A 25526-nucleotide genomic window follows, 5' to 3' on the forward strand; every position below is an offset into this window, starting at 1 on the left:
GGTAAGTAAATAGCATGAATTAAATTTTTAATTATATTAAATTTCAGAATTTATATTATTTTAAAATTTGTTTTATAAACTTTCAATTATTTAATATTTAAGCTTTCCATTTTTTTTATTAAAAAATAATTTTAAGTACATAATATAACTATGAATTTAATTTTAATTATCTTTAAATCATTTTGCTCTCAATAGGTTATTTTCTATTGTAGTTTATTTTAAATGTCTAAACTACATGCTCCATAGGATTGTTAGCTTCTAATAAGTTTCTAACCTTTCCCGAGTCCCGACTCATTTGAGGTCGCTACTCGCTTAGCTTGTGAGATCGGAGTCGGAGCAGCAAAGCCCTTTTGCCTCTCTCGTTGTCCGCCGGAAGCCGCCTCCTCCCTCTCCTTTTCAGGTGGTTTCATTTTTTATTCTTATTTATAGTTGTCACTTTTAACTCCCATCGAGTGCGAGCCAGAGATCCATCTTGGTATGTATTGTAATATCGGTTCGATCTTTCTCTTATATAGTCTGGTTGAAATACCTTTGTGCCGCTCTGATTATGGAGCTCAGAATGCAGAGAGATAATTCTATTTGTGTGTATTACCTTTGTACCGCTCCGATTATGGAGCTCAGAATGCAGAGAGATAGTTCTATTTGTGTATTGTCACTGAGTTCGGGCATTTTCTGATACATGGTCGTCTGAGCGAAATCCCATTCTGCTGTTCCGACCACTTTGCTTGGAATTATTTTATTCTTCTTAATTTTCCTTTTTAAAAAATATTAGTTACCGTTTGTTATTTTTCTCATTGATTTTTCAAATTAAATCTGTAGATAATTTTTTTTTTTTTTGTTAAATCTCGCAGTATACAACTTTTTCAGGGGAAGGATATGTACTGCAGACGTTTGTCTCCTGCATTTTGTCTTACGCTTTGTTTTTGCTTTGCATTTTTTCTATGTTATCTGCTGAAAGACGTACCATCCAGATAAATGATATCCGTTTAAAGAAAAGAGGGCAGATAGAAACGTAATCGTTGAAAAAAATTGATTAAGAGTCCTCTATTCCTGCTTATTTGCAAGTCTCCGTTGCCTGTTGTAATCTTGCACACAATAGTTTCCATTTGCCTAACTTCTATGGGCACGGGGGGAGGAGATTTCAGGAGGAAGTGCGCTTGTGGGGTGCTCATGAACGAACTAAGCCCTCTGTTTATAATCTGAAACTTGAAAGAAATCCCAAGCATGCATTCAATACTAAAAAAAAACTCTTTCAACTTTGCAACGTCCTTGGTTGTCAGAACCCCCTCTTGAATTTATTGTTTGCATTTCAATAAGGTGGCTTTAGCTCCTGTTTTTATTTTGTTGCTTACTGCTGCAGCAGTAACAACTTCTACTATGGAAGTTAAGTTGCTAGACTCTTAACATTTTTTCTTTTGCTTCTTTTCTTTTCTTGTTGTTGTTTATCTTCATTGTAGAGAAAATGGAACCATTTGAAATAGATGAGACTAACTTTAAAAGTTAGGATTTGAATGCAACCTTTATAAACTTTGATTTGTAAGTGCTGTTTTTTATAGTTTCAAAAGCTTGGTTTTAGTCATTATTCTCCATTGCTTATAAATTTGGAATATGGTATGTTAATCGATTTTCTTTTTCTTGTAATCATGCCATTGTCAAGGGTAAGTTTACATTACTGTGCCACATGTGAGCATGAGAGGGTAGTATTTGCCATAAATAAAGAAAATTCATATTCATGGATTTTCTTGGTCTAGTGCATTGTTCTTAGTGGCTCTTCTTGGCTGTGCTCATTAAAATGCTACCTTCTGAAGTATTCCATTGCCTGCCACCTTCACCACTAATGAAATCTGCATTGCCCTTCGTTGGCAAGTTTTGGGTCTACAGATTCTTGAGAATATGCTATGCTTCATCTATTGTTTGCAGAGGTAGCAATTTATTTCTACTTATGCGTCTTTATTCAGTTAGATTTTTGCAGTGTGCATATGGAAAGAAATTTCCATCCTAGTGGATATTGGATTCAACATGTTGCTGTGCCTTCATTCTGTCATTGTTTTGACTAATATGGCTGTAGTTACCGTTTTTAGATTAATTGATAGCATTAGAGAGTGTCAAGCTTTGTGTTAGGTCTCCGCACTAGAAGATTTTACTTAAAATGCAGGTCAATTGGGTTTTCCTTGTTTTGTATATTTTGAAGCCTGATGTGTATAGAGTTTGTTTGGTTGCCCATGATTTTGGTGATGAAGAATAAACATTCAAAGCATTAGCAAAGACATCATTTTGTTTTTATTCCTTGTGGGATCATTTGCCATATTGCTATGTCTCTTATATTGTGATCGGAGAGTATGTGTTTATGCTTTAAGCGGGACTTCATGAACATTATGAGCAATCTGAAAGAGATAACAATGTTGTTCTCTGAACATGTTATTATTCTTTTCTGTAATGATTTAAGTTATTATTTCTTTCAGTTTGAAAGGAAACCAGCTGTTATGCTACATTTGTTGGCTATATTCCGTCTTGCTGTCACATGCCATATGGGACAAAAATATTTCACAAAGTCCTCAAAGAAACATGAAAAGCTTTGAAGAAACAAGCTATGCAGACCTCTTGCCGCCATCACCTCTCTCTAGCTGAGAAAGCTTATACTCTTCTGAAACACTTCCCTCTCCACCCTCATCTCCTAGAATCTCTGTCTTCACACTTCACTTCTGAAGCTGCATCCCACCTCCTTCTCCAGGTCCAGACCTCCCGCTCCCTAACCCTGAAATTCCTCTCCTGGGCCCACCACCATCCCTCCTTCTTCACCCTCCTTCCTAAAACTCTTGCAATCCATATCCTGACCAAATTCCACCTGTTCAAATCTGCACAGTGCTTGGTAGAGGAGCTCATCACTGCTGAAAATCCCTCCTGCTTCTCTGTCTACGATTCCATCAAATCCACTTACACTCTTTGCAATTCTGCTTCATCTGTCATTGATCTTCTGATTAAGTCCTATTGTCAATTGAAGTTTTCACAGAAGGCCTTGGATGTCTTTCATTTGGCTAAATCCCATGGGTTCATGCCCGGTGTTTTATCTTATAACTCTATCTTCGATGCCATGTTCAGATCAGGAATGCCCCAGTCCTGTGCACTGGATTTCTACTCTGAGATGGTCAAAGATGGGGTTACATTCAATGTGTACACCTATAATATCATGATCAGAGGATATTCTGCAGGAGGTCGATTTGGGCAGGCGTTGGAGTTTTTTGTTGAAATGGAGAGAAAGGGTTGTTTACCCAATGTGGCTACGTATAACACAGTGATAGATGCATACTCTAAATTGGGGAAGATTGATGAAGCATTTAAATTAGTGCAGACTATGTCAAAAAGAAATTTAAGGCCTAACTTGATCACATATAATGCAATCTTGAATGGGTTGTGTCGAGACGGGCGGATGAAAGAGACAGGTCTCCTTCTGGCAGAGATGGCTTCTGAGGGTTTGGCTCCAGATAGGGTAACTTATAATACGCTTGTGAATGGTTATTGTAGAGAAGGTAACATTCACCAGGCATTGGTTTTGCATGAAGAGATGGTCCAGAAAGGGATGGAACCAAATGTTGTAACATACACTTCACTGATTAGTAGCATGTGTAAGGCTGGGAATTTGCACAGAGCAAAGGAATTTTTTAATCATATGTGTGAGAGAGATCTTAGTCCAAATGAGGTAACTTATACTACATTAATTGATGGGTACTGCAAGCAGGGATTTTTACATGAGGCATGGAATCTTTTGCAAGAAATGATCGAGAGTGGCCTTACACCTTCTATTGTAACTTATAATGCTATCATCAAAGGATTCTGCATTTCAGGGAAAATGGAACAAGCATTGGAGATTGTTGGAGAGATGGAGATGAAAGGGATGGAGCCTGATATGTTCACCTATGGTACAATTTTAAGTGGATATTGCAGAAATGCCAAATTAGATGAGGCTTTTTGTTTTAGTAAGTCTATGGGTGACAAGGGTTTTCCAATGGATAATGTTGCATATTGTTCTCTGATTCAGGGTCTATGTGAGCAAAGAAAACTAAGCAAGGCTCGTGATCTCTTCAAGAACATGATGAGTTTGGGATTGCAACCTGATGAGTTCACTTACACTACAATGATTAATGGGTACTGTAAGGAAGGGGATGTAAAAGAAGCGCTTCAACTTCATGATGAAATGCTGCAAAGAGGGATACTTCCCGATGTTGTTACCTATAATGTTCTTTTAAACGGGCTAAGCAAACAAGCACGCACAAAAGAAGCAATGCAGCTTTTGTTTAAGTTGTATTATGAGCAGCCTGTTGCTGATGAAATCACATATGCAACACTGATAGGTCATTGTGGTTCTGCTGAATTTAAGAGCACAGTATCCCTAATGAAAGGATTTTGTATGAAAGGACTGATGGAAGAAGCTAGTAGAGTCCTTGAATCAATAATTAAGAGAGGTTGGACTCTTAATGATTCAGTTTACAATGTAATGATTCATGGCTACTGTAAAGGAGGAAATGTGCGGAAGGCACTGAAACTATATAAAGAAATGGTGGCAGCTGGTTTTGTTCCCAACACTGTATGTGTAATTGCTTTGGTGAAAGAGCTTTCCTATGAAGGAATGAGCGAGGAATTGAGTCTAGTCCTGCAAAATGTCTTGGGGGATTGTGTACTTACTGAAGCTGAAGCGGCAAAGGTTCTCGTGGAAATCAACCACAGAGAAGGAAACATGGAAGCAGTTTTGAACGTTCTGAATGAAATGGCAAATGATGGGCTTCTCCCAAACAGTGAGAAAACTGCCATCTCTGGGTGACCAACCATAACGATCGGAGGGCTATCCCATAAAAGAGAAAAGCATTACTGGTTCGCTCCCGTGAACTTGGTGCATGCAAAGGATAATATTGGGTTTGTGACACTACATCTTGAATCATTAGTATTAGCATTTGTTTCATGGACACTACTTCTCTACTCTGATTAGGTGGTTTTATATTTCCTTCATCTTGCATGAATTTACAAGTTCTGCTTGTGGTAGGAGCTTAGCTGGTCACCCAGTTAATTACTAGTTGGAGCTGTCCAGGATATAAGCTTTGAATATATCTTGTTTTACAATCAGTTGCAAGTACTGTAACACATGGAGTCCATTATCAGCAATCTCGCGCATCTGGACGTTGATATTATGAGCAGTTTCTGAGCAGTTCTATCAGATGTCGTAGTTTCTTGGCTGTTTTAGTTAAACTTGTGTTAATCATGGAATTCACTGCAAGTGCTGTTTTATCTAATTCTGATACTGAATTACTTGCTTCCAATTGGCAGGGCACCTAACTGGAGTGGGATAACAGAGGATGGCGAGATAAATGAATTTAGAAACTGCAAGCTGTGACCAGAAGCATGCTTACCCTCCGGCTTCTGTTTCACTGAACTGGTGCCTCTGCCCAACTCTTTGGAGCGATAGAAGGGGTTCAAACTCTAAAGTTGTAATGTTCTCCCCCTCATTGAAGTTATCTATCATTTATCCCTTTGGAGCTGCAAACTAGCTCTCTGAATAGTAAATCTTTCTTACATGTCATATGAAACAAAGTAATAAAATACTCTTCCTCACCTTCATGTGTATGTGAAATTAAATACCCTTCTCCTCAAATCTTGTGGGAGAGGGGGAGGGGATGTTGATTTGTACTTTATTGTAAATTTTAACTTCATTTTATAGGGTAATGTATAATTTTCCTTTTGAAATATGAAATTATATTTATAAATTGATTTGAAACTAAAGTTTATAAAATATTTTATAGTAGTAAACTAAGCTACACAAACCTAAATCTTCATAGAGATATTTAGCAACTCAATCACTACCACAAAGACTTTCCCTTTTGTCTTTTGCTTAAATAAGACTTGATTGATTACAATACAAGAGCTACACGCTTACAATTTTAATTCATATACAAAGTATCCTATGTGAGATCATTTTACAATAAAAATAGCACACCCAATCTTATATTCCCAATCGATATTACGAGGAGCAACTCAACAACCTCTCCCTTTTCTTCTCTTTTTTCCTTCTCTTTGAGTTTTGGACAATCTTTTGCAAAATGACCTGGTTGATGACAATTATAGCACTTGCCCCATTTCCCCTTTGACTTCGGCCTAGAACGACCATTGCCTCTAGAATCCTTCTCCTTCGTTCGCCCTCGAACAAACAGACCATCTACTTGCTCCTTGCTCCCACTGGAAGACACATTCTTCCTCGACTTGTTAGAGTATAACGATGCATTTACATCCTCCATAGAGATGGTATCGTGCCCATGGAGCATAGTCGTAACGAAGTGCTCATAGGATGGGGGTAAAGAGCACAACACAATCAATGCTTGATCTCCATCTTCTATGGTAACATCTATATTTCTCAAATCCATAACAATCTTATTGAACTCATTAAGATGTTCTTCGATAGATGTATCTTCCTTCATCCAAAGAGTATAAAGACGTTGCTTCAAATATAGCCTGTTCGTGAGAGATTTAGTCATATAAATACTCTCCAACTTCAGCCACAAATCAGCTACTGTCATCTCATCTGCAACTTCCCGCAAAACCTCATCGACCAAACACAACTGAATGGAACTGAGAGCTTTGATGTCAAGATCCTCCTTGGCTTCTTCTGACATCGTAGCTGGAAAAGTGACATAATAGATAAGAATTGTAGCTATTCTTATTGTCTTGAATTGTATTGCTTGGAAGGAATGTGATTACTTGTTCAAAATTCGTGAACTATATTTCATTTTTGTACATTATATTGGTTTTGTTGGTCCACACATTCCAATCAAGTAAGAAGAATGGAATATAATAATACAAGTTCTTGAATTGTGTTGTAGGAGAAGTTAGGACGAGAAATATTGTTTAACATTGTTGATATTATGATTTAAGATAGTTGTTAGTAAATATCAGTTGCACATTCTCAAAAGTCATCTTTATTATGTTGTATTATTTTTTTACCTATAGAACCATACTTTAACCACAAAGTTTGATGCGTACCAATCAATAGGCAAATATCGATAGGGAGATGCTGCCAAAATTTTGACAACTGTCTTAATTATAAACATATGATATTTAACAATGTCAAGACCCAAATAGGTGAGGTGGGTTACAAATTCAAGTGAACAAAAAGTTGGACATGATGAGCGTTGGTTGAATTTTGCATATTTTCCTTTGTTTAAATGTTGTTATTGATATTGTTGTGTTATTGAATTCATAAGTGTCAAATGAGCATGGATAAGGAGATAAAGATGAAGACGGAGAAAACGAATGGAAGATGAGGAAGAGGAATATGGAGAAACGAAAGAAGAAAATTGAATTCAATGATGACCCATATTAGATAAACTTGTCTGACAATAGTGTAATATTTTTTATTGACTTTATTTATTAATTTAAATTTATATAAATTGTGTAGTGTTTTATTTAACATCTATAAACCCTACACCTCCTCGTTGATCCAATCCACTACAATTGAAGCCACAACAACCGAAGCCACAACAATCTGAACCACTATTGCAAGAGCTAGTGTTGTTTTCCGACTAGGGGTTTCTTCTACATCTAGACTTTTACAAAAGCAAGGGCTTGGTCCGACTAGGGGTTTGATTTTTGAAAAGGCAATCAAGAAAAATGATTGAACACCTAAAAATCATGATTCTAATGGGCTATGATCGTTGAAAGAATGTGCATTGTAGCAATTTCACCAACTTCATTAGGGATCGTTTGAGGACCCATTGCCAAAGAAGTGTAGAAATTCTACTCTTATAATGGGTATAATCGCTCTTATGTTTTTTTTTTTAATTTTAAAATATTTTTATAAAAATTATTAATATTATATACAACTCTTACAGGAAAAAATACAGGACAAGGTTAAGGAGGCTTAAGTTGTAGGTTTTGAGCCCAACCATGATGCCATTGCCACCTAGCTATTGGGTGTTCAAATTAACTATATAAAGGGGATGGGTCTTATGCACCCCATGTTCCTTCGTCTCAAAGTTTGGGTTCCACTATGCAACCATGACATCTTTATTGGAGAAGACAAATGCAAAACTTACACAAATGAATTTTTTTCTCTCATAAAAGCATTTTTTCTTGTAGTGCATACCACATGGACAACGTTGGTTTTATTTTAGTGCTTACCACATCTCAATTAAAATTTTGGGTTGCACACATGCCATTAACATGTATATCTACAACTATTTTATACATGAGGTACATCCAAACACAAATAATCCTAAAAATGGAGCAACAAGACAATTGGACCATTAATAAAGCTTACTATTACTTGGTTGCAATTTCTATAAGGCACAACTGAGTTACCTACCTATAGTGCAACCGAATTATTTTGTGACTTTCACTTAAGGATACATGCATCCTAGAAAATCCAAAGTCTAACCATGCTAACTTCATGACTACAAAATAGACATTATATAATGGTTATGCATGCAATTAAGTAAGCATTAGACACTCATCTTTAGGAGACCCTTATTTGAGACTCCATTCTTTATAACCCATCCTGACCAAGTAGCAAGTAATGAGCCAGAGTTCACCCCTGGACCATGTTATTCAATCCCACTCATGAGACCAATAAGACACACTTATGCTATTGGGTTCAAATATAGACTCAATCGCAAGCCACACTCCCTTAACTCCTATTGACACACTGTGCTGTACTCATTCGTATCAAACCAAAGAAAAAGCATTCCCACACAATGAAGATCACATTCAACCACAACTTGAGGAAGATAGATCCCATAAATGGCCAAAGTTCTTGAGAAAACAAGCAGGTCGCAGCCATTCTAGAAAAATAAAGAAGTGAAAATTCCCATCTTGAAATCGCAATGATGCACTTCTTGGTGAAAAGTATCATCGTCTTCGTAACTACTCAAAGTGCAATAATATACCAACACAGTCAACGACATTACAAGTAGAGTTTTGCAGGAGACCTGGGAAGTAGCAAGGCCTCCAATGGCACCGCCTTGGGCGAAGTCAGGCCAGCCCCCTCACTCATGTCCATAAGTGAGCTACTCGCTGGCACCTTCCACTCAAACGCGTGAAGCAGACGCGCCGAAGCAAGGTGAAGCACAGAGAGACCAAGGGCAGCTCCTGGACAGGATCTTCGTCCGGAACCAAAGGGAATGAACTCAAAATGTTGCCCTTTCATGTCGACATCCGCAGCTGATCCATCTGGACCCAAGAACCTCTCAGGTTCAAATCTGAGAGGGTGTAGCCAGTAATTAGGGTCCCTGTGGATCTTCCAGGCATTCACTATCAGTTGGGTCCCCGCCGGAACATGGAATCCAGAAACCACACAATCCTCCGTGGATTCATGAGGCATTAGCAAGGGCCCTGCAGGGTGCAGTCTCAAAGTTTCTTTCACTATGGCTTTCAAGTAAGGCAGCTCTTCTATGTCCTTTTCCTCCACTTTCCTTTCATTTCCCACCTTTGAATCTATTTCTTCTTGTGCCTTTTGAAGAATGTCGGGCTTGTTGAGAAGCTCTGCCATGAGCCACTCCAAGCTCAATGCAGTAGTATCGATGGCTGCAAATACGACTGCCTGTTGCAAAACCCAGATGAAATATGGTTAATTGAAGCTAGATTCTGTATATTAAAAAAATAGGAAAGCATTCTTACGTTGTCAGAAGTTGTTTTGCTAGCCTAACTGAGCGTAGATTGGCCGTTTCAACCAATAAACCGGCCTAATCCCATTAGGGTAAGCATGCGAGAAGCTGAAAGAAGGGAAAAACTTCCTGGGTTGGCCAGTTCAACTGGGGAAGTAGCTGATCTAGCACAGTCAACCGCGTTGCTCATCATCTGAAGGAACTCCCCAAGTGACACAGAACGGAGGAGGTGGCTCGAGCTCCTCCGCTTTGGTGCAAGAAGTGGAGGAGAGGGGTGGGAACCCCTTCTCCCTGTATAGTGGGGGACGGGGGAGGGAGCCACCATCCTCTCCGTCCCTTTTCCCCTTATAACTGTAAACAACATTGAGGGCGGGAAATCTCTCCTCCATTTTGAGAGATTTGAAAAAGCATTATCGCATTGAAAGATTCTATACATTTGTTGTTTCAATATAGCATAATTTATATTTTTAAAAAAATTAAAATGTTATGAAGTGGTTGCCTTATCTAAGAAATTAAACCAAAGATTTAGGGAAATTTTTATTTTTATTTTATAAAAATGAATCTTTATTAAGGTCAGTTTTAACAATTAAAGTAAAATAATATTTATCACGGTGTTTTCGGTGGATGGCGTGAGCTTCCAAGAGCAGCAAAAAAATCTTCCCCCAACAGATCTTTCCAACAAGGTTCATTTTAGAATTTCTTTTGATTCAGTTTACAAACCTCGAGGAGTGAATAGACGACTAAATCCTTCCGTTCTTGAGTGAACTCTTTCAAACAATCAATCTTCTCCTTATCAGCCATTGAAAGCACAACATCCATGAAATCCAGACTTTCCTCCGCTCCACCCATCTTCCTACGCTCGTCGACCCACGACTCAATCAGGGCGTTAATCTTCGTTACAATCTCTCTCATGGCTTTCTGTGTTCCCTTCCAATCGACCCACTTGAGAAAAGGCAAAGAGTCGCCCAGAACAGGAATTCCACTGAAGTAGAAAGCTGTCTCCACCAACGCCAACAGCTCTCTCGTTGTCTCCGGCTTTACAAACCCCTCATCCCTCCCGCCACCCACCATACGTAAGATGATTCTCATCACCATATCGAGTAGGTAATCCTTGATCCTCACCGGAGATGCGGGCGTCACCCGGCTGACGGCTGCGACGATGGAGGACGTCTCTTCGTCTCGGAAATGAGCCTGCAACTGAAGGCGGCGGAGGGAGAAGAGCTCAAGGGTGGCAATCTTCCGAAGCTCACGCCACAATGGGCCGTAGGGTGCCCAGGCGAAGCTGAGGAAGTCGTTGCCCATGATCTGGCTGGCGGCTGTGCGGGGGCGGGAGGCGAAGGCGCGGTCGTGGGTGGTGAAGCACTCTCGCGCAACGGCGGCGTCGCTGACCAGAAGGATGCGGCGAGACCCTGCTCGAAGCTGCAGGATGGGGCCGAACTGGTCAGCGATCTTAGCAAATTTAACTTGAAGGAGGCCAGAGCCGGAGAGCAGGTGAAGGTTGCCGATGATGGGCAAAGCTGGCGGACAAGGGGCGCTTCTCTGATTTCTGGATCGGGTAACCGAGTAGATAAGCCATGAAAAGACGAGAGGGATCGCCATTGAAAGGACGAAAATTAAGGTGGACGAGGGTTCCATCGTCGCGGCGGTGCAGTGTAGCAGAAGAGATGAATCTGTTATTAATATTGTAGTTGCAGAAGCCGGCATGTTCTGTTAGGTTTTAGTAATAATCGCCAAATGAAAGTGGCAAAGCGTCACTCTCCCTCCCTCTAGTCGTTTTCATTCGAGTTCCCATTACAGGACCGTGAATTAGCAAAGTTCTGTAATGAATATCTTCTTATTGTTGAGGAAGAAGCAAACCACGGAAACCCCTTGTCCCCTCTATTTAAGCTCACTCTGGTGTGGAGACCCACAGAATAACCGGATCCAATGCTCAACTACGGGTCGGCATCCGGTCGGGTTTTATGGGGAACCCGATCAGACCCGACCCAAACAACCCAAGTTTGTCAAGCCCAACAAAATTCGATCACCCTCACCTATGTCATTGATAGAAAATTTCAGGGATCTGAAATCTTATAATTAACAAGGGTGTGACCCATCACCTGTGTCATGAAAGCTACTTACCATGTATTGTGATTATTTAGAAGAAAAGTATTACAGAAACTTGGCCATGCCGGTGGCTTTTGGTCCATTAAACGTCCTTACACTGTTGGAACAGCTCTCATTTTTTCTTAACTCAACAGGTCAAATTTTATTGCAGACATGAAAGATTTAAAATACTTACGTTTATGCATAAACTCGGTCTTTTTGAGTATGATATTTCCAAATATTACCATATAGGTTTAATTTCTTTTAGACTTAAGTTGTAAAAACAAGCAATAGGTCTGCTACATAAAAGGGCAAATTATCCAATTGTTTATTTGATATTCTTAAGAAAATTGAAAATACGTACAAAGGAAAATCATTTCTAACTTTTTCTTGGATATAAATTTTCTACCTGGGACACTAGCGAGACCTTAATAGCATATTCAATCATTGAACTTAGCCAGCCACTTATATGTCTTAAAATTTAGACTTTATAATCTCTTTGATTTCAAAACCAATATTAAGTTTACAAATGATATTTAAAATTTAAAAAAAAATATTAAGAATTATTCTGATGGTTCAGAATATGTTCGCACAGTTGAGTGTTGCACACTCACAGGATGAGTGAATTACTTGATTCGGGCCGCTCCTACCACATGCGTCCTATCAAGGATTTTTTCTGCGATATATCAATCGGTAGATGGTGGTACAGTTTTGATGGAGATTTTTTGCTTTGTAAAATTGTTTGGGATTGGAACGGTTCAGATCAAGATGTATGGCGGTATAGTGAGAATTTTGTAAGAAGTTCGGCATGTACCAGTTTTGTTTTTTCTCTAGGTTCTCTTGTTTCCCTTGGCTGCAGATATACAGCTGAAGGTGGAGTTTTTTGGAGGTCTGTATAGGTACACTGGTTGTGATGAAAGGAAAAAAGGTTGGTAACCTTTTATGTGTTTCAGGGCAGTACAGTCATAGGTACAGCAGTAGGTTCCTTTCTTCAAATTCAGATATTGACACGACTCGTCTGTGGAATATTCGGTTAGGGCAAATCAATGAGCAGGTGGAGTTTGAGGGTGATAAGTACAGCTACGCCGACATGGTCGCTTATACATTACCTGTGGCAGAGACCGGTCTGTTGGGAACATTTGGCTAGGCACTAACAGAGAGCCTGCCCCGGAGCAACCCTTGCTTTGTCTGTGCTCCACCTTGCTGCTACGTTGTTGCTTCATGCGTTAGAGTGGCGGTTGCCGGCCGGAAGCCCGGTTATGGACATGAGTGAGGGACCAGGGTTGTCCTCTCCTAAGGCTGGAGGCCTCGGTATTTCCAAGCTCCACTGCCAAATTGTACTCGTAAATGTTGTAGTGGAGGGGTGTCCCCCAATGCCGTATGCCTGTTACAACCTGTGTTTTTCACTACACTTCTCAGTCTTAGTTTGATATGGTACACTAAAAACTGATGCAGCCACAACTTATAATTTACTGCTTTCTTGTTAATTTATGTTTTAATTGTGTCTCTTTTTATGCTGAAATATTTGAAGCCAATTCCATTGATGCATTTAGTCACTTGCTTCCATATGTGATTTGGTTGGGTCTCATTTAGTTTAATCTAATTAAGTAATTTATAATATTTATCTCAATGTAAGGATGCCCATAAGCTAACTAATCATCCCTATAGGCTTTGGACTTCTCTACCTACACCTCCAAGTGGTTCCTAACGATATGGCCCACCTAATGAGTGTGAAAAGTGGATTACAAGCTCAGAATGCCCTCCTCTAGCAATCCCTAAACTCCATCCGGATCCACCTACCAAACTCTCTCATAACATCTCTACTGTACAACCTTACGCCCTTGTCTCATCAGCATGCACATGGATGAAGATGATGTGGATGGATCTATAAACACATTAAATAAATTACTATAGACAATATATAATTTAACATAAACAAGGGATAATTATTAGTTAACTTTATTACCTTGTATCTATGAGATACGATCACCCCTCCAAGTAGCTCATGACCATGCATCTTTTATAATGGCTCTATCAAATCCACGTCCACAGATGATGCAAGGCGTGAGATTGGTGATAGCCTAAGTGGATAACGAGGCATAGTATCAAATGACCTGCATAATATGTTTATAACATCTATAATGTTATTACTAAAAAAATAATATTAATGATATTTTAAATAAATAATTTGGTATAAATTCACACCGTTTCCTATGGAAAATTATTCATATTCATTGTCATCTAACAATAGTTCTTCCACCTCTTTTTCCTCTTCTTCTTCCTCCACTTCATCATACTCGTCTTCTACCTCATCCCCATCTTCATTGTCTATATCTTCATCATTGTCTTCTTCTTCTACCACTTGAAATGGCACACTTGTAACATCTAGAGAAAATCTGACTTTATCAATGGTCCAACATCATCATCCACTTGAACAACTTGGAGATTAACATTTGACAACTCCTATTGGTAGGCATTCATTTCATCAGTTATAGATAATTGTTGTTATAACACATCAAACACATTTCTCATAGCCACATTTTGAATTAAGCATCAAAGACCACCATTTTTAAGGGTCCTCCATGAAATAAACTTGTTTCATTTTAAATGCTAATGGCAAAGGGTTGACATTACACTTTCTTTGCGAGGTATTAACAAGGGTAAACTAGTCATCTATCATGACACCTTATCTACTATTACTTATATCAAGCCAACGGCACTTATAAGATTATTGTTCGTACTGTAGTTCGATTATATCAATTACGACCCCATAATAGTCAAGATTTTATTTTCGTAATACCCCCAAACAACGATGTCGTTGTTTTGAGTCATACAAATTGCCTCCCGTTGCTCAATGTAAATGTCCATACCATTAATCATACAACTCAAGTAGTTATTACCTGATATGAGACCAATATCAAGATGGTAGATATCACTATTTATTTCAAGTTGACCACAATCTACTAGACTTTTGAGCTATGATAGATTAAATCAACAATATTAACAAGCAGTAAACTCTACAATCATGAGCCCACATAAACTTCATAAATACAACTAACCTTTTTGTTTAAATCAAACAATAAATTCTTCTTCATGTCATAGGTCCAGGTTGGTTAGACCCTCATTCTACAAAACTTCTTTATGTTAATTGTGGAACATAAGTAGTAAATTATTAAAAATCATATTTGATAAAGAAACCTATAAGATAAAATCAATAAATACTTACAAGATGTTTAGTTCAATCTCATAGCAATTATTAAGTTCACCCCACAATATATTGTTAAAAAGTTTAGGTCAAGGATTAATTCAACTCTTCACTAAGTTCACGGGTTGTGTGTGCAAAAACTGATATTTTGTCTTTCAGGTAGTCTACGTCTCCATTGTAATTCTAATATGTCAGTTAAATCTTTGTCTTAACTCCATCCAAGTATATAGAGCAAAATGTCAAAGTTTCATTGTCAATATACAATTCTTCAATTAAACCTTCTAGGCAAGCTCTATTTTCTACCCAATATTTTTAATTTACAAAGAAACCTCTCAATCAAGTACATTTATCAGTATTATATCAATCCAAATCCAAAGACTTTGACATGACTATTGGATTTTGGTTGACTATCATTGAGTAAGGTCTATTCAACTTGTACATTATGGATGGGATCGTGGATACCACTATGCATACCACCCTTACTTCCAATTTGATGACGTACCCAGGTTATAGAATTTCACCTTTGGTGAGTTTCCTCAGAGGTCAAGTTGTTCCCCATGAAATATCCAATGGGCATAATTTTGTAACATCCCATTGACATACAATTAGTCCTCCATTTGACATACAAAAAGAGAAACCTCATTAGCACACACTCTTCATGGATAATGTATCTCATTATCTGAGTCTTTAACGGATTTGGTATATACCATTTGAATAAAAACATTTACCCATTTCTTATATTCTTTGGTCAAGGGTCTATTGCTTACACTCTTCGTCCAATTCTTGTCCATTTTCTACTAAACACCAATATCTTACACATACAAATTATACAAGACAAGATTCTACTTTGAGATCTATAATTCTATATGGGAGAGGTCCAAATATGAATTTTTATTTCTTACAATTATGTTTTTGTTGAAGCATATATTTGGTATTATACTTCAAGTTAATTTGGTATTATGTCCTTTATTGATTACATATTATGATTGAATATTTACTCATATTACCCTATTATAACTTTCATGTACACTTCGTCTTTGGTTTAATATTGTGATAATTTAAATTCATATTGCACTTGTAGTCTTTTCGTGTTATGCTTATTTTTTGTTTTTATTATGCTTATGTTATGTTCATATTATGATCATCTTATACTCACATTATGTTCATATTATGCCCGTCGTATGTGCCAATAAATTTTATATTATTAATATAATTAAGCTCCATCAAACTTATGGTCTTATATCTTTTCATTTAATTACTCGACCGAGTAACTAAAACAAATAAAAGAAAAGTAGAGGACACACCAAATTCTCCTACAACACAAAAACATAAGAAAAAAATCTCTGTGATGGTCTCATGCTGTTCCCCTCCGTCAGTTTGGAAAAATTATCTATTTGCCACATGGACACCATTCTAGAGCACTTCAATGTATCAACGTAAAAAAAATATATACAACATGCAAAAAATAACAAAATTCTCTTGATCATTTTCTTAATAACATAAAACATAAAACACAAGATACACCTCGAAAAATAAACCTAAAGTTTAAAATAAATTTCTCTTGATTGTTTTCTTAATAACATAAAACAGATAAGATCCCCTTTTTTGCCAGCAATTTGAAAAATTTTAAAATTTGCTAGTGCAAAAACAATGCGGAAAAGTATCCCACCTAATCCAAATCACATGCCAACGTATTTCTCAATTTGTTGTTGTATGTTATAATTGTAGCAGCCCATTCACAATTTGTTGCATATGCATTCATGTAAAAAAATTATAGTAATGAATTGTGAAATTCGTTGGTGCAAATGATTTCCGTTAGTGAGTTTTAAAATTCATTATTATAGTGTGAAATATACCAATGAATTTTTAATTCACTAGTATAGACATTTTCAACATCGAAATCGAATTAGCTAGTAGAGGTATGTGCTTGCATAACAGAATTTTCCTATAGTTTAATAAAAAAATCCCATCAACATTTGTTCCTATAACTGCAAAGAGGCCCTAGATAATGTGTCAAAATTCACCAATGTTTTTACTTTTCTTTTGCCTTATATCTTTGCTTATTATTTTCAGAGAGAATTTTCTTTCTTATTTTTATTCCTCCTTAATTACTTCTTAACATATAACACAACTACACAAGTGTAATATTTAATATGAATGTAAAAATAATATAGAAAGTGTTCTTTCAAAAAGTGTAAGCATAATATTTTGTAAGAAAAAACTAATATCCACATAGATAACATATGATGTTGTAGCAGAGTCATTAAATTCAGAGAGGATACCAAACGGGCCTGTTGAACTAGTTTCGTCGGATCCAATCCTTATTAGAGTCATCTTTATAAGCTACAAATCTTGAATCCTGTGCGTCAAGCCCATGGGCTACCACTTCTGGATTCTCGTATCTAAATTCATCTTGCCCCAATATCTTTCTTATTAATCTGTTTAATGGTCATTTCTACTTTTGTGCTTCTTGCAGTATCTGTCTGTGGTCGACATCCCTGTTCGTTCAGCCGGCGAGCGGGAGGAGACTTCGATCGCTCTTCGTGTGCTGAGACGGCCTGAATGTGGAGGGAACAGCATGGAAACACAAGTCGGTTAGTATTTTGGTTTGGACAAAGTTTGATTTTTCCGGCTAAATCAGATCAATCATCGCCCCTTTCCCTAAAACCCTAGAAGAAAACCGGAACCGTTTTGGGCTTGCTCAGACAGCAAACGCAATGCATCTCTTCCTTGAAAAAATTCGTTCATGAAGTCCATATGAGGAGGAGATGCAGGAGTTTATCTGTGATTTTGAGCAGTAATCAGAAACTATAGAGATTCCCTCTTTCAGGAATTCAAATTTTTAAACCCTAGATAGCAGAGTTGCGGAAGAAACCCTCTTTCAGAAATTCGAAGGTTTTGCTCGTTGATAGTTAGTTAAGCAGAAGAACATCAGGTTTTTCAGAAGAACGAGATTTTAGCTTTGGGTTCATACTTCTCCGCCCTGCCCCGCCTTTCCTAACATAAACACACAGACAAAGAGAAAAAAAACGAGAACTATGGACCCATCCCTCCTTCTAATGCTGTCTAACCTTCTCCACCTCCAAAACCATCTGGATCCATCCAGTTCCCTCCTCTCACCTCCAACCTCCGTTCCTCTGTCGTCCTCTTCTGCAGCGCCTCTCCTCTTTTTCACTCTTGCCTCGGTACTGTCCTACGCCTCCTCCCTACGTTCCTCTTCTTCACCAACTTCGTCCTCATCCTCTTCTCCCTCTCGCCTCCTCTCCCTTGATCCAACTTCACGCGACGCCAACTACCGAGAATCCTACTCCGTCTCTTACCCGGTGTTCTCCTCGCTCCTGGACCTCCTCCGCCCCTATTTCCTCAGGGCCAATCTCTCCCTCTCCCCTGAAATTGCGCTCTCAATCGCACTGTCCCGTCTCGCCCGTGGAGCTTCACCGAATTCAATCGCTCGCCAGCACTCCCTCGACCCTTTCCTTGTCTCCAAAATTACCAACATGGTTACCCGTCTTCTCGCCACTAAGGTCTTCCCGGAGTATGTGAAGATACCCACTGGCCAGCGCCTCATTCAAACTGTGCAGTCGTTCAAGGAGATATCTTCCTTGCCTAACATATGCGGCGCCATTGATTCCTCCCCTATTAAGTTAGCGAGACTCCCACATAATGCAGACCCTGCTGCATTTAGGTCTCGTCACAATTTCCCTGCCATTCACCTTCAGGCTGCAGCTGACCACAGGAAGATCTTCTGGGACGTTTGTGTCAAGGCCGCTGGACCCACGGATGATGCCACCCATTTTCGGGATTCGCTTCTTTATCACCGGCTCACCTCTGCTGAGATACTCCGTGATTCAGTGGTTACCGTCAAGGGCCACCATGTCCGGCCATACCTTGTTGGTGACTGGTGTTATCCTTTGTTCTCATTCTTACTCACACCCTTCTCTTCCAATGCTACTGGGACTCCAGCACAGAATCACTTCGATGCAGCACTCATGCGAGCACGCTCTATGGTCGAGCAGGCCATTGGATTGCTGAAGTCACGGTGGAGGATTTTGCAGAATTTGAGTGTCGGATTGGACCATGCAGCACAGACAATAGTTGCATGCTGTGTGTTGCATAATATTTGTCAGGTTGCAGGTGAGCCGGAGCCTGCACTCTACAAGGATCCAAAAGAGATAGGTCCGCCAGCAAGGGTGCTGGAGAGTGAAAAGTCATTTTATTATTTTGGGGAGAGCTTGAGACAAGCTATGGCTGATGATTTACAGGAGAGACACCAGAGGCTTTCATCAAGGTGAAGGGATGCCGTTTAGAGAGCATATGTTGACTTGTAATGCTGTAGACTTTGTCTAATTTATGCTGATTTTAATGAGCATTTTGTAGATATGTTTGTTAGTATGAAGGAATTGTGGTCTAAAATTAACACATTTTGGTCTCACTCTGTCTCTCTGTCTCTCTATACTTATTGATGAGGAAGCAGAAAATACAATAGCATGTTTTTGAATCAACTCTTGTAAGCTGATGTGATTTAGTATGAAAATCTTCTGATGATGTTTGTCAAACTGATGTAATCTTTTGGTTGAGTTGATGAGAGAAAAGTATCACAGGAAGACAATTTGAATTTTTTCTTGTACTTTTTTGACAACTCATTATCCAGGAAATCAAGGTTGATGAATGCGTATTAAGGCTTTTGAGTGAATGTATGTGTGTGTAATAACAATCAATAGAAATAAGGTTTTATTTTTAATGTTGATTACACATGTACACATCCCCTTATCCCCTGGTGAGAGCCCCCCTCTCTTTCCCTTCCCATCCCAATGTGACTAGTGAGCCTAAGGCCCTGGTCGCAGGAAAAAAAAGAATTGTCGTTGAACTATATAATGAGCTTATGGGAAGGTTCTGCAGCATGATAAATTATTTGTGTAGTGAATGAATAACTTTCTCAGTGTGGATGAGCATGTTAGTTTCTACATTATGCATTGGAGTAGGATCAGGGTTGAGCTTTTATATAAGTTGTTGGGACTATACTGATAAGTTCTTTCCTTTTGAATCATGTTATTTTTTTAAGAATTCCTGAAAACTAAGCTTAATTTGCATAGCACTATTCAATATCATTGGCTGTGGGAGAGGAAACCTTTTCAAAAGCGTGATAGCAGATGATCAGAGATGTTTTTGAGTCTCTCTCTCTTTTGGAGCAGAAGCCCAAAAGCCAGTACATGGGTCACCAATGGTGTGCATTACTTGAGCTGGTTCTTTGTTCAAGAAAAGTAGAATATGGAAAAGATGGAGTGGTGATAAGGGAAAATTAAGCTCCAATTGGTTTGTCCTGGAAGAGATGCAGTCTGCTTTGCTATCGTTAAGCTCTAAATTGATTTATCCTGGAAAAAGTGGTCTGCTTTGCTATTGGTAGATTTGAAATGGCCAACGTTCATTAAGAACCTGCAAATGTCACAAATTTCCTTGAAAACATGAGTTAAAATCCTGGGTGAAGATTGCTGAACAGATGAGAAAGATGAAATACTTGGTGGCTGTGCTATCCATATGATCTAAGACGAGGTGCTGAAACCTGAAAAATCTCTGTTTCAAGTGGGTTTCTTTTTCAGGATGTTCTTTTTCCAGAGAAAATTGAGGATCAGGACTTAATTTGCTCACCTGGAATGTACTTTTCTTCATTGCGTTGTCCTTCAACCATCTCTTTGTCACGGTTAGCCAAATAAGGAGCATTATTCCAATTCGTCTTATGATTGTAAGATATCTGTAGCCAAAAGCTTGTTTTTTTTTTTTTTTTTTTCAACCAAAAGCTAGTTACTGTTCCAGAATTTCATGAAAAAAATGGTTGAACATATGATTGCGCCGTAAGACAATGTGATTATTATTCTGTTATGAGATTGGGGAGTAACTGTTGGTTGAGTAAAAGGTCACAGTTGGTGTGGCTCGTTTTGTTAACAAGTCATACAGAATCTACTTAGCCTACTTGGAACAAGCTTCCACTACTGCTTCTTTTGATGGGAAGGCTCAGCATTTATGTTACAGTGTCAAGATGATATGATGCTTCTGTAACTTGCTTAGATCTTCCGTTCTCAGTTGGCGTCTACCTATCACTGGGTTGTTAAGGCAGTCTCACTTCAGTGTAATCCTTCAGAAAAAAATAATTCTTTCTGAGAAGAAAACAGAAGCAGCTACTCTGTATGCTTTGCCTCTGAAGGTTGACATTTGCTTCCAGATTTTGTGAAAAGGTTTCTCTTTTGTGATCACCACTAACCTAATACTAGGCCATTGAGTGAAGCGTTTTTGAGCCATCTAATGTGTAGAAACTCAAAAAGAAATCATCAAACATCCCACAGTTATTGTCCTTTCATCCAATCTCCTTTTGACCTTGTCCTACAGTGTTGAATAGCTGAAATATTTTGTTGCGGCACTTGAGGCTTAAGATGTATTTCACCTCTATGATCTGTTGTATACTTGGCTGTAATGTCTTCTCAGCTTTTCCTCTCTTTGGCAGATAAGGCTAATTCTCCTAATTTTCAAAAATTGACTGGTGGAGTACACTTCTCTGACCATTTTTGCTCAGCGTGAAAATTTTCCATATTCATCATTACTATGTCTTGTTCTACTTTCTCATTTTTATTTTTATTTTTGAAGAGAGGATCTTTGTGAGAACTAGCAAAGAAATACTTCTCCATCTCAAAAGAAAACAAAGAAATACTCCTATAACTCAATTTATGCTTGAATTTGCAACGGAACGACATCAGTTTAAATCTGAAAAAAAAAAAGGGGGGGACTATGTGACCTGACTTCAATCTGACATTGTAGAACAGTGAAGAAAGACAGGTTGAGGTTCATTGACGCCAGAAATGAAAAAGTTAGTCCTCTTTAAACAGAAGCCTCTATTTCAGAACATTGACAGGATTTTTTTGGGTTCTTGCCTGATTTGTAAATTGATGTTCCCTGGCTATCAGCTCCTTGAGGTGTCTGTCTCACCCAGGCTGTGATTCATATCTTCATTGGAGAATCTAACAGCATCAAAGTCTCTGGCACTGCAAAGTCTGCTTTTGCCTTCAAGTGGGAACAAATTGTACCTTTTAGATGTAATGCTTTTTGGCAGTGCAGGATGAAGAAGCTTATGATTATCATCAAGTTTCAACAACCAAGAAGGCCAACGTGTACATAAAAAGTGCGGTCCAGCATGAAACTCTTATAAGTCTTTATGCTCGACTTTCCGGTGAATCTGTTTTCAGCAACTACGAACTCTCGCTCAACTCACTGACATGGCCGGAAGAGGGCTTTGTAGGTTGTGAAGGTAGAAGAGAGAATTTCCTTCAAACTCTACTTGGATCGAGTGGTATTCTTTCTCCATCTTTCCTACATGTCTTCGTTTTCTCTCTGAGAAGTCGATTTTTTTTGCTATCTTACCGACAAATTATCTCTTTACTACATTGTTCCTTCTATTTTTTTTCTCGTTGGAAATAGCAGATCAAGCTCAGCTTATAAATATCTGGTCCGAGTTTATGTGGCCAGTCTGAGCCTGCAAAGGCAGAATCTTTTCTCTTGAATTTTTGGAGAAGTTGCGAAGGGGAGGGTCAGACTCTAACCAGTTGCGAGGAGTTTGAAACCTCTTCTGAAACAAGGACGTCTGGTTGGTGGTCCAGCTCGAGTGGGTACTGTCCACTTGTTCCTTGTTGTCGGTAGGCGTGAAGAGGTTCGGTCCTCCCCCAGCCGCACAAAGGCAAAAGTGGTCGGTGCCTCCGCTTCCTTCCCTTGCGTTGTAACTGAAGCTCTGGGTATTTCCTCTTTAGGCAAAGAGAGGGACTTCTATTATGCATAGCTTGAAGTACCATACTCAAACTCTAAATAATATTAATTTCTACGGTCGGGAGAGAGAGATTGATTATCAATTTCCATATTCTGTGCATCTCAGTTTGAGACCCTGTCACGGGACCATCAGCTAACTCTTTTGCGATAAACATCAGCCCTAGTTGTTGAAAGACCTTTAGATGGACTGTGATGGGTGTCCCTCACTTTTTGGTATCTTTTTTCTTTGAAATGTATCCACTAATGATTGAGAGTAGAAACTGAAAGAATCTCGGAGACCTTCTACTGGAGTGAATTATTTTACCCGATGATTTGAATCCAACTGGATGAATGCCTCTTTGTGTCTTTGAGGGAGGACACGACTTCTCCTCCCTGTCCATGCACTTTTCCCTACTTTTCTGTCCATTCTTTCCTTCCCCATGGGACCCAGAATCCCAGATCATCAATCATCCTTTACATTAACTAATTTAATGTGAACAAGAAACATTTAACTTTTATTGTGTTTTGATTGAAAATCTCGTGCACCAAGAAAAAGAAAAAAAAACACTTTCATGAATTACATATCTATAGCAGAACAGAATCTGATTGACATATTGACAGATTGAGAGAGGAAAACATTAACAGTGGGATAATACTGAAACAATTCTGTAGTCTGTAACCTAAACAAGAAGAAGAAGGGCAGCATCCAGTGCGAAACGGAGGCTAGAATGCCTGATTGTGAGCGCGGAGGTCGATCTCCTGTGTCCATGCACTCTTGTCTTGGACGTGTAAATGCCAGTATGTTTGAGCAATGGCGTCGGGATCCATGGAGATTTCGGCGGAGCTTTGCTCTCCTGGCGATGATCTTTGCAGATGTCTGAAACCATGACATTCTTGTTTATAAGCTCAATTCTGATAACCTTCTTTCTCATGTTAGATTTTCATCTGGGATGGAAGGTTTTGATCACTCACCTGGGTGCACCGATGATGCCGTCGATGATAACATGGGCGACATGGATTCCCTGTGGCTGGAACTCCTTCGCGACGCATTGGGAGAGAGCTCTGAGAGCAAATTTCCCACAACCTTTTGTTTCAAAATGAAATAAACTCTCTTATTCAAGTTAAATATGAATCGGGAACCAGAGATTTTTTTAGAACGAAATATGACCAATCTTACTGAATTCACAGAAACCCGCGATGCCATTAAGAGAAGCTGTTGAACCCGTGAAGAGGATGGTTCCCTTCCGTCTATCAACCATGCCGGGAATCACCTAACCAAGAATTCGGGGGGGAAGGAAAAACAAGAAAGAAACAATTATCAAAAAGAGAAAGAAGAAGAGACACGAAGTAGCAAGTTTTTTCTTTAAAGGAAAATGATTCAAAAGGCACCAACAAAGAGGTAAAAAAACAAGATGAAGAATGTGATGTTTACTTGTTGGACACAATGGAAAGCGCCGATGGAGGAGACAGCGATGGCTTTCTGGAAAGACTCGAGTCGGATATCAGTGAATCTGGAGGCATGCCGGGAGGAAGAAGGAGAGCAGGCATTATAGACCAAAACCTCCACAAAGCCCAGGGAGTGAACTCCTTCGAACGCTTCACGAACGCTCCGAGCATCAGAGCAATCGATCCGAATGGCAAACACCTGGGCCTTCTCCTGCCGGGCAATCTCGTCCGCGAAACGCGATAACCGCCCTGCAAAACAAACATCCAGATATCAGAAAAAGTGCGACGGACGCAAACACGAATCAATTGGAGACACAGGGTTGGTCTGCAAATTAACCCAAATCTCTGGCGAGAATCGCAACAGTGTAACCTTCATGGGCGAATTTCCGAGCGATGGAGCGGCCGAGCCTGGGTCCGACTCCAACGACGGCGACGATGCCCTTGGTGGCGGAGGAGCTGGATAAGGGTCGCATGTTAGCAGGCGGGCGTGGAGGATTCGCAACTGGCAAGTGGCAAGGGAGGGAAACGAGATACAGAGCTGTCGCTGTGGCTACAGCAGCTGCTTAATAGGAATTGGAGAAGGAAGACGTGGAGGTGTGAAGGAGGTAAGCGTCGGAATATGACAAGGAAAGGGGTATTGAGATGGATTTTGGAGTGGGAGAGTGACTTCCACTCTGTTACTGCAGAAGTGACACTTTCACTGTTGGGAAGACACCCGGAGTTCCATGCGCCCATTACCCGTTCACATTTCATCGACACGGCTTCGACGAAGGGAAGAGATTGAAGGGGAACAAGAAAAGAGAAGAAGAGTCTCTCCAGGGCCCTGAAGTTGAGGCAGCCGCTTCAACGTAGAAACCAACGCCCTCTTCTGTAAATCGCATCGTTAACGTTAATTAGGTTTATTTTTCTATTGACATTTATTCTGCTATCCTTTTCCTTCATGTAAACGGTATTTTCTTCTTATTTCAACCAACGTAAATAAATGAAATGTTAAAAATTATATAAAATTATAATTATATTTAAAAATTAAATGTTATTATTATAAAATTATTAATTAAGAATATAATTAGCTTTTATTTGAATTAAGTAGTATTTAAAATTCCAATTATTTAAACTCATAACTAGATATTTTTTTTAATAAATAAGATATAGATAAGAAAAGGAGTGATTATTTTCTTCTACTTACATAAGAAGTCGTTCATTTACCGAGTTACCCTTCTCTAAATCAAGTTGATTGAGTACAAAGCGACTTGAATTTATATTTATTCTAATTAATAAATGGGTAATCTTACTTGAATCTTTAAAAGTAGAAGAGGAGTTTTCGCTTTTTCCTTGTTTTCTAGAGATATGATTTAATTGCTGAA

At 38.9% G+C, this 25526-nt stretch overlaps 4 protein-coding genes across 10 annotated transcripts; 2 read left to right on the top strand and 2 right to left on the bottom strand.

Moving 5' to 3' along the window:
• The first annotated feature begins 300 nt into the window (after positions 1-300).
• On the top strand, positions 301-5700 carry LOC137941325 (pentatricopeptide repeat-containing protein At5g39710). Of its 6 annotated transcripts, none has more exons than XR_011110382.1 (4): positions 301-400; positions 2463-4908; positions 5036-5212; positions 5317-5700. XR_011110382.1 is itself a non-coding variant. In XM_068786684.1 (2 exons), the coding sequence occupies exon 2, from the start codon at positions 2591-2593 to the stop codon at positions 4814-4816; it is 2226 nt and encodes a 741-aa protein (XP_068642785.1). In that variant the 5' UTR covers positions 301-400; positions 2463-2590; the 3' UTR covers positions 4817-5029. The 6 variants fall into 6 exon arrangements, 1 of the variants encoding a protein (XP_068642785.1); XR_011110385.1 differs by having other exon boundaries at positions 5036-5209; XR_011110384.1 differs by having other exon boundaries at positions 2463-4866.
• Positions 5701-8919: 3219 nt separating this feature from the next.
• Positions 8920-11345, bottom strand: LOC137940073 (xanthotoxin 5-hydroxylase CYP82C4-like). Its single transcript, XM_068784991.1, has 2 exons — positions 10362-11345; positions 8920-9577 (listed from the first exon to the last, which is right to left on the bottom strand). The coding sequence occupies exons 1-2, from the start codon at positions 11343-11345 to the stop codon at positions 8942-8944; spliced, it is 1620 nt and encodes a 539-aa protein (XP_068641092.1). The 3' UTR covers positions 8920-8941.
• A 6070-nt stretch (positions 11346-17415) lies between these two features.
• LOC137941353 (protein ANTAGONIST OF LIKE HETEROCHROMATIN PROTEIN 1) lies at positions 17416-19908 on the top strand. The gene has a single exon (XM_068786718.1). The coding sequence runs from the start codon at positions 17970-17972 to the stop codon at positions 19221-19223; it is 1254 nt and encodes a 417-aa protein (XP_068642819.1). The 5' UTR covers positions 17416-17969; the 3' UTR covers positions 19224-19908.
• A 3386-nt stretch (positions 19909-23294) lies between these two features.
• Positions 23295-24918, bottom strand: LOC137942188 (uncharacterized). Of its 2 annotated transcripts, none has more exons than XM_068787884.1 (5): positions 24533-24918; positions 24149-24411; positions 23894-23987; positions 23689-23800; positions 23295-23593 (listed from the first exon to the last, which is right to left on the bottom strand). In XM_068787884.1, the coding sequence occupies exons 1-5, from the start codon at positions 24633-24635 to the stop codon at positions 23440-23442; spliced, it is 726 nt and encodes a 241-aa protein (XP_068643985.1). In that variant the 5' UTR covers positions 24636-24918; the 3' UTR covers positions 23295-23439. The 2 variants fall into 2 exon arrangements, with proteins under 2 accessions (XP_068643985.1, XP_068643984.1); XM_068787883.1 differs by having other exon boundaries at positions 24500-24918.
• Between the last annotated feature and the right edge of the window lie 608 nt (positions 24919-25526).

The sequence above is a fragment of the Aristolochia californica genome, unplaced genomic scaffold (genome assembly GCF_029961685.1).
Source record: "Aristolochia californica isolate CCGP_79_NKW_82.1479 unplaced genomic scaffold, dmAriCali1.0.hap1 SCAF_9, whole genome shotgun sequence".
NCBI classification, from domain to species: Eukaryota; Viridiplantae; Streptophyta; class Magnoliopsida; order Piperales; family Aristolochiaceae; genus Aristolochia; species Aristolochia californica.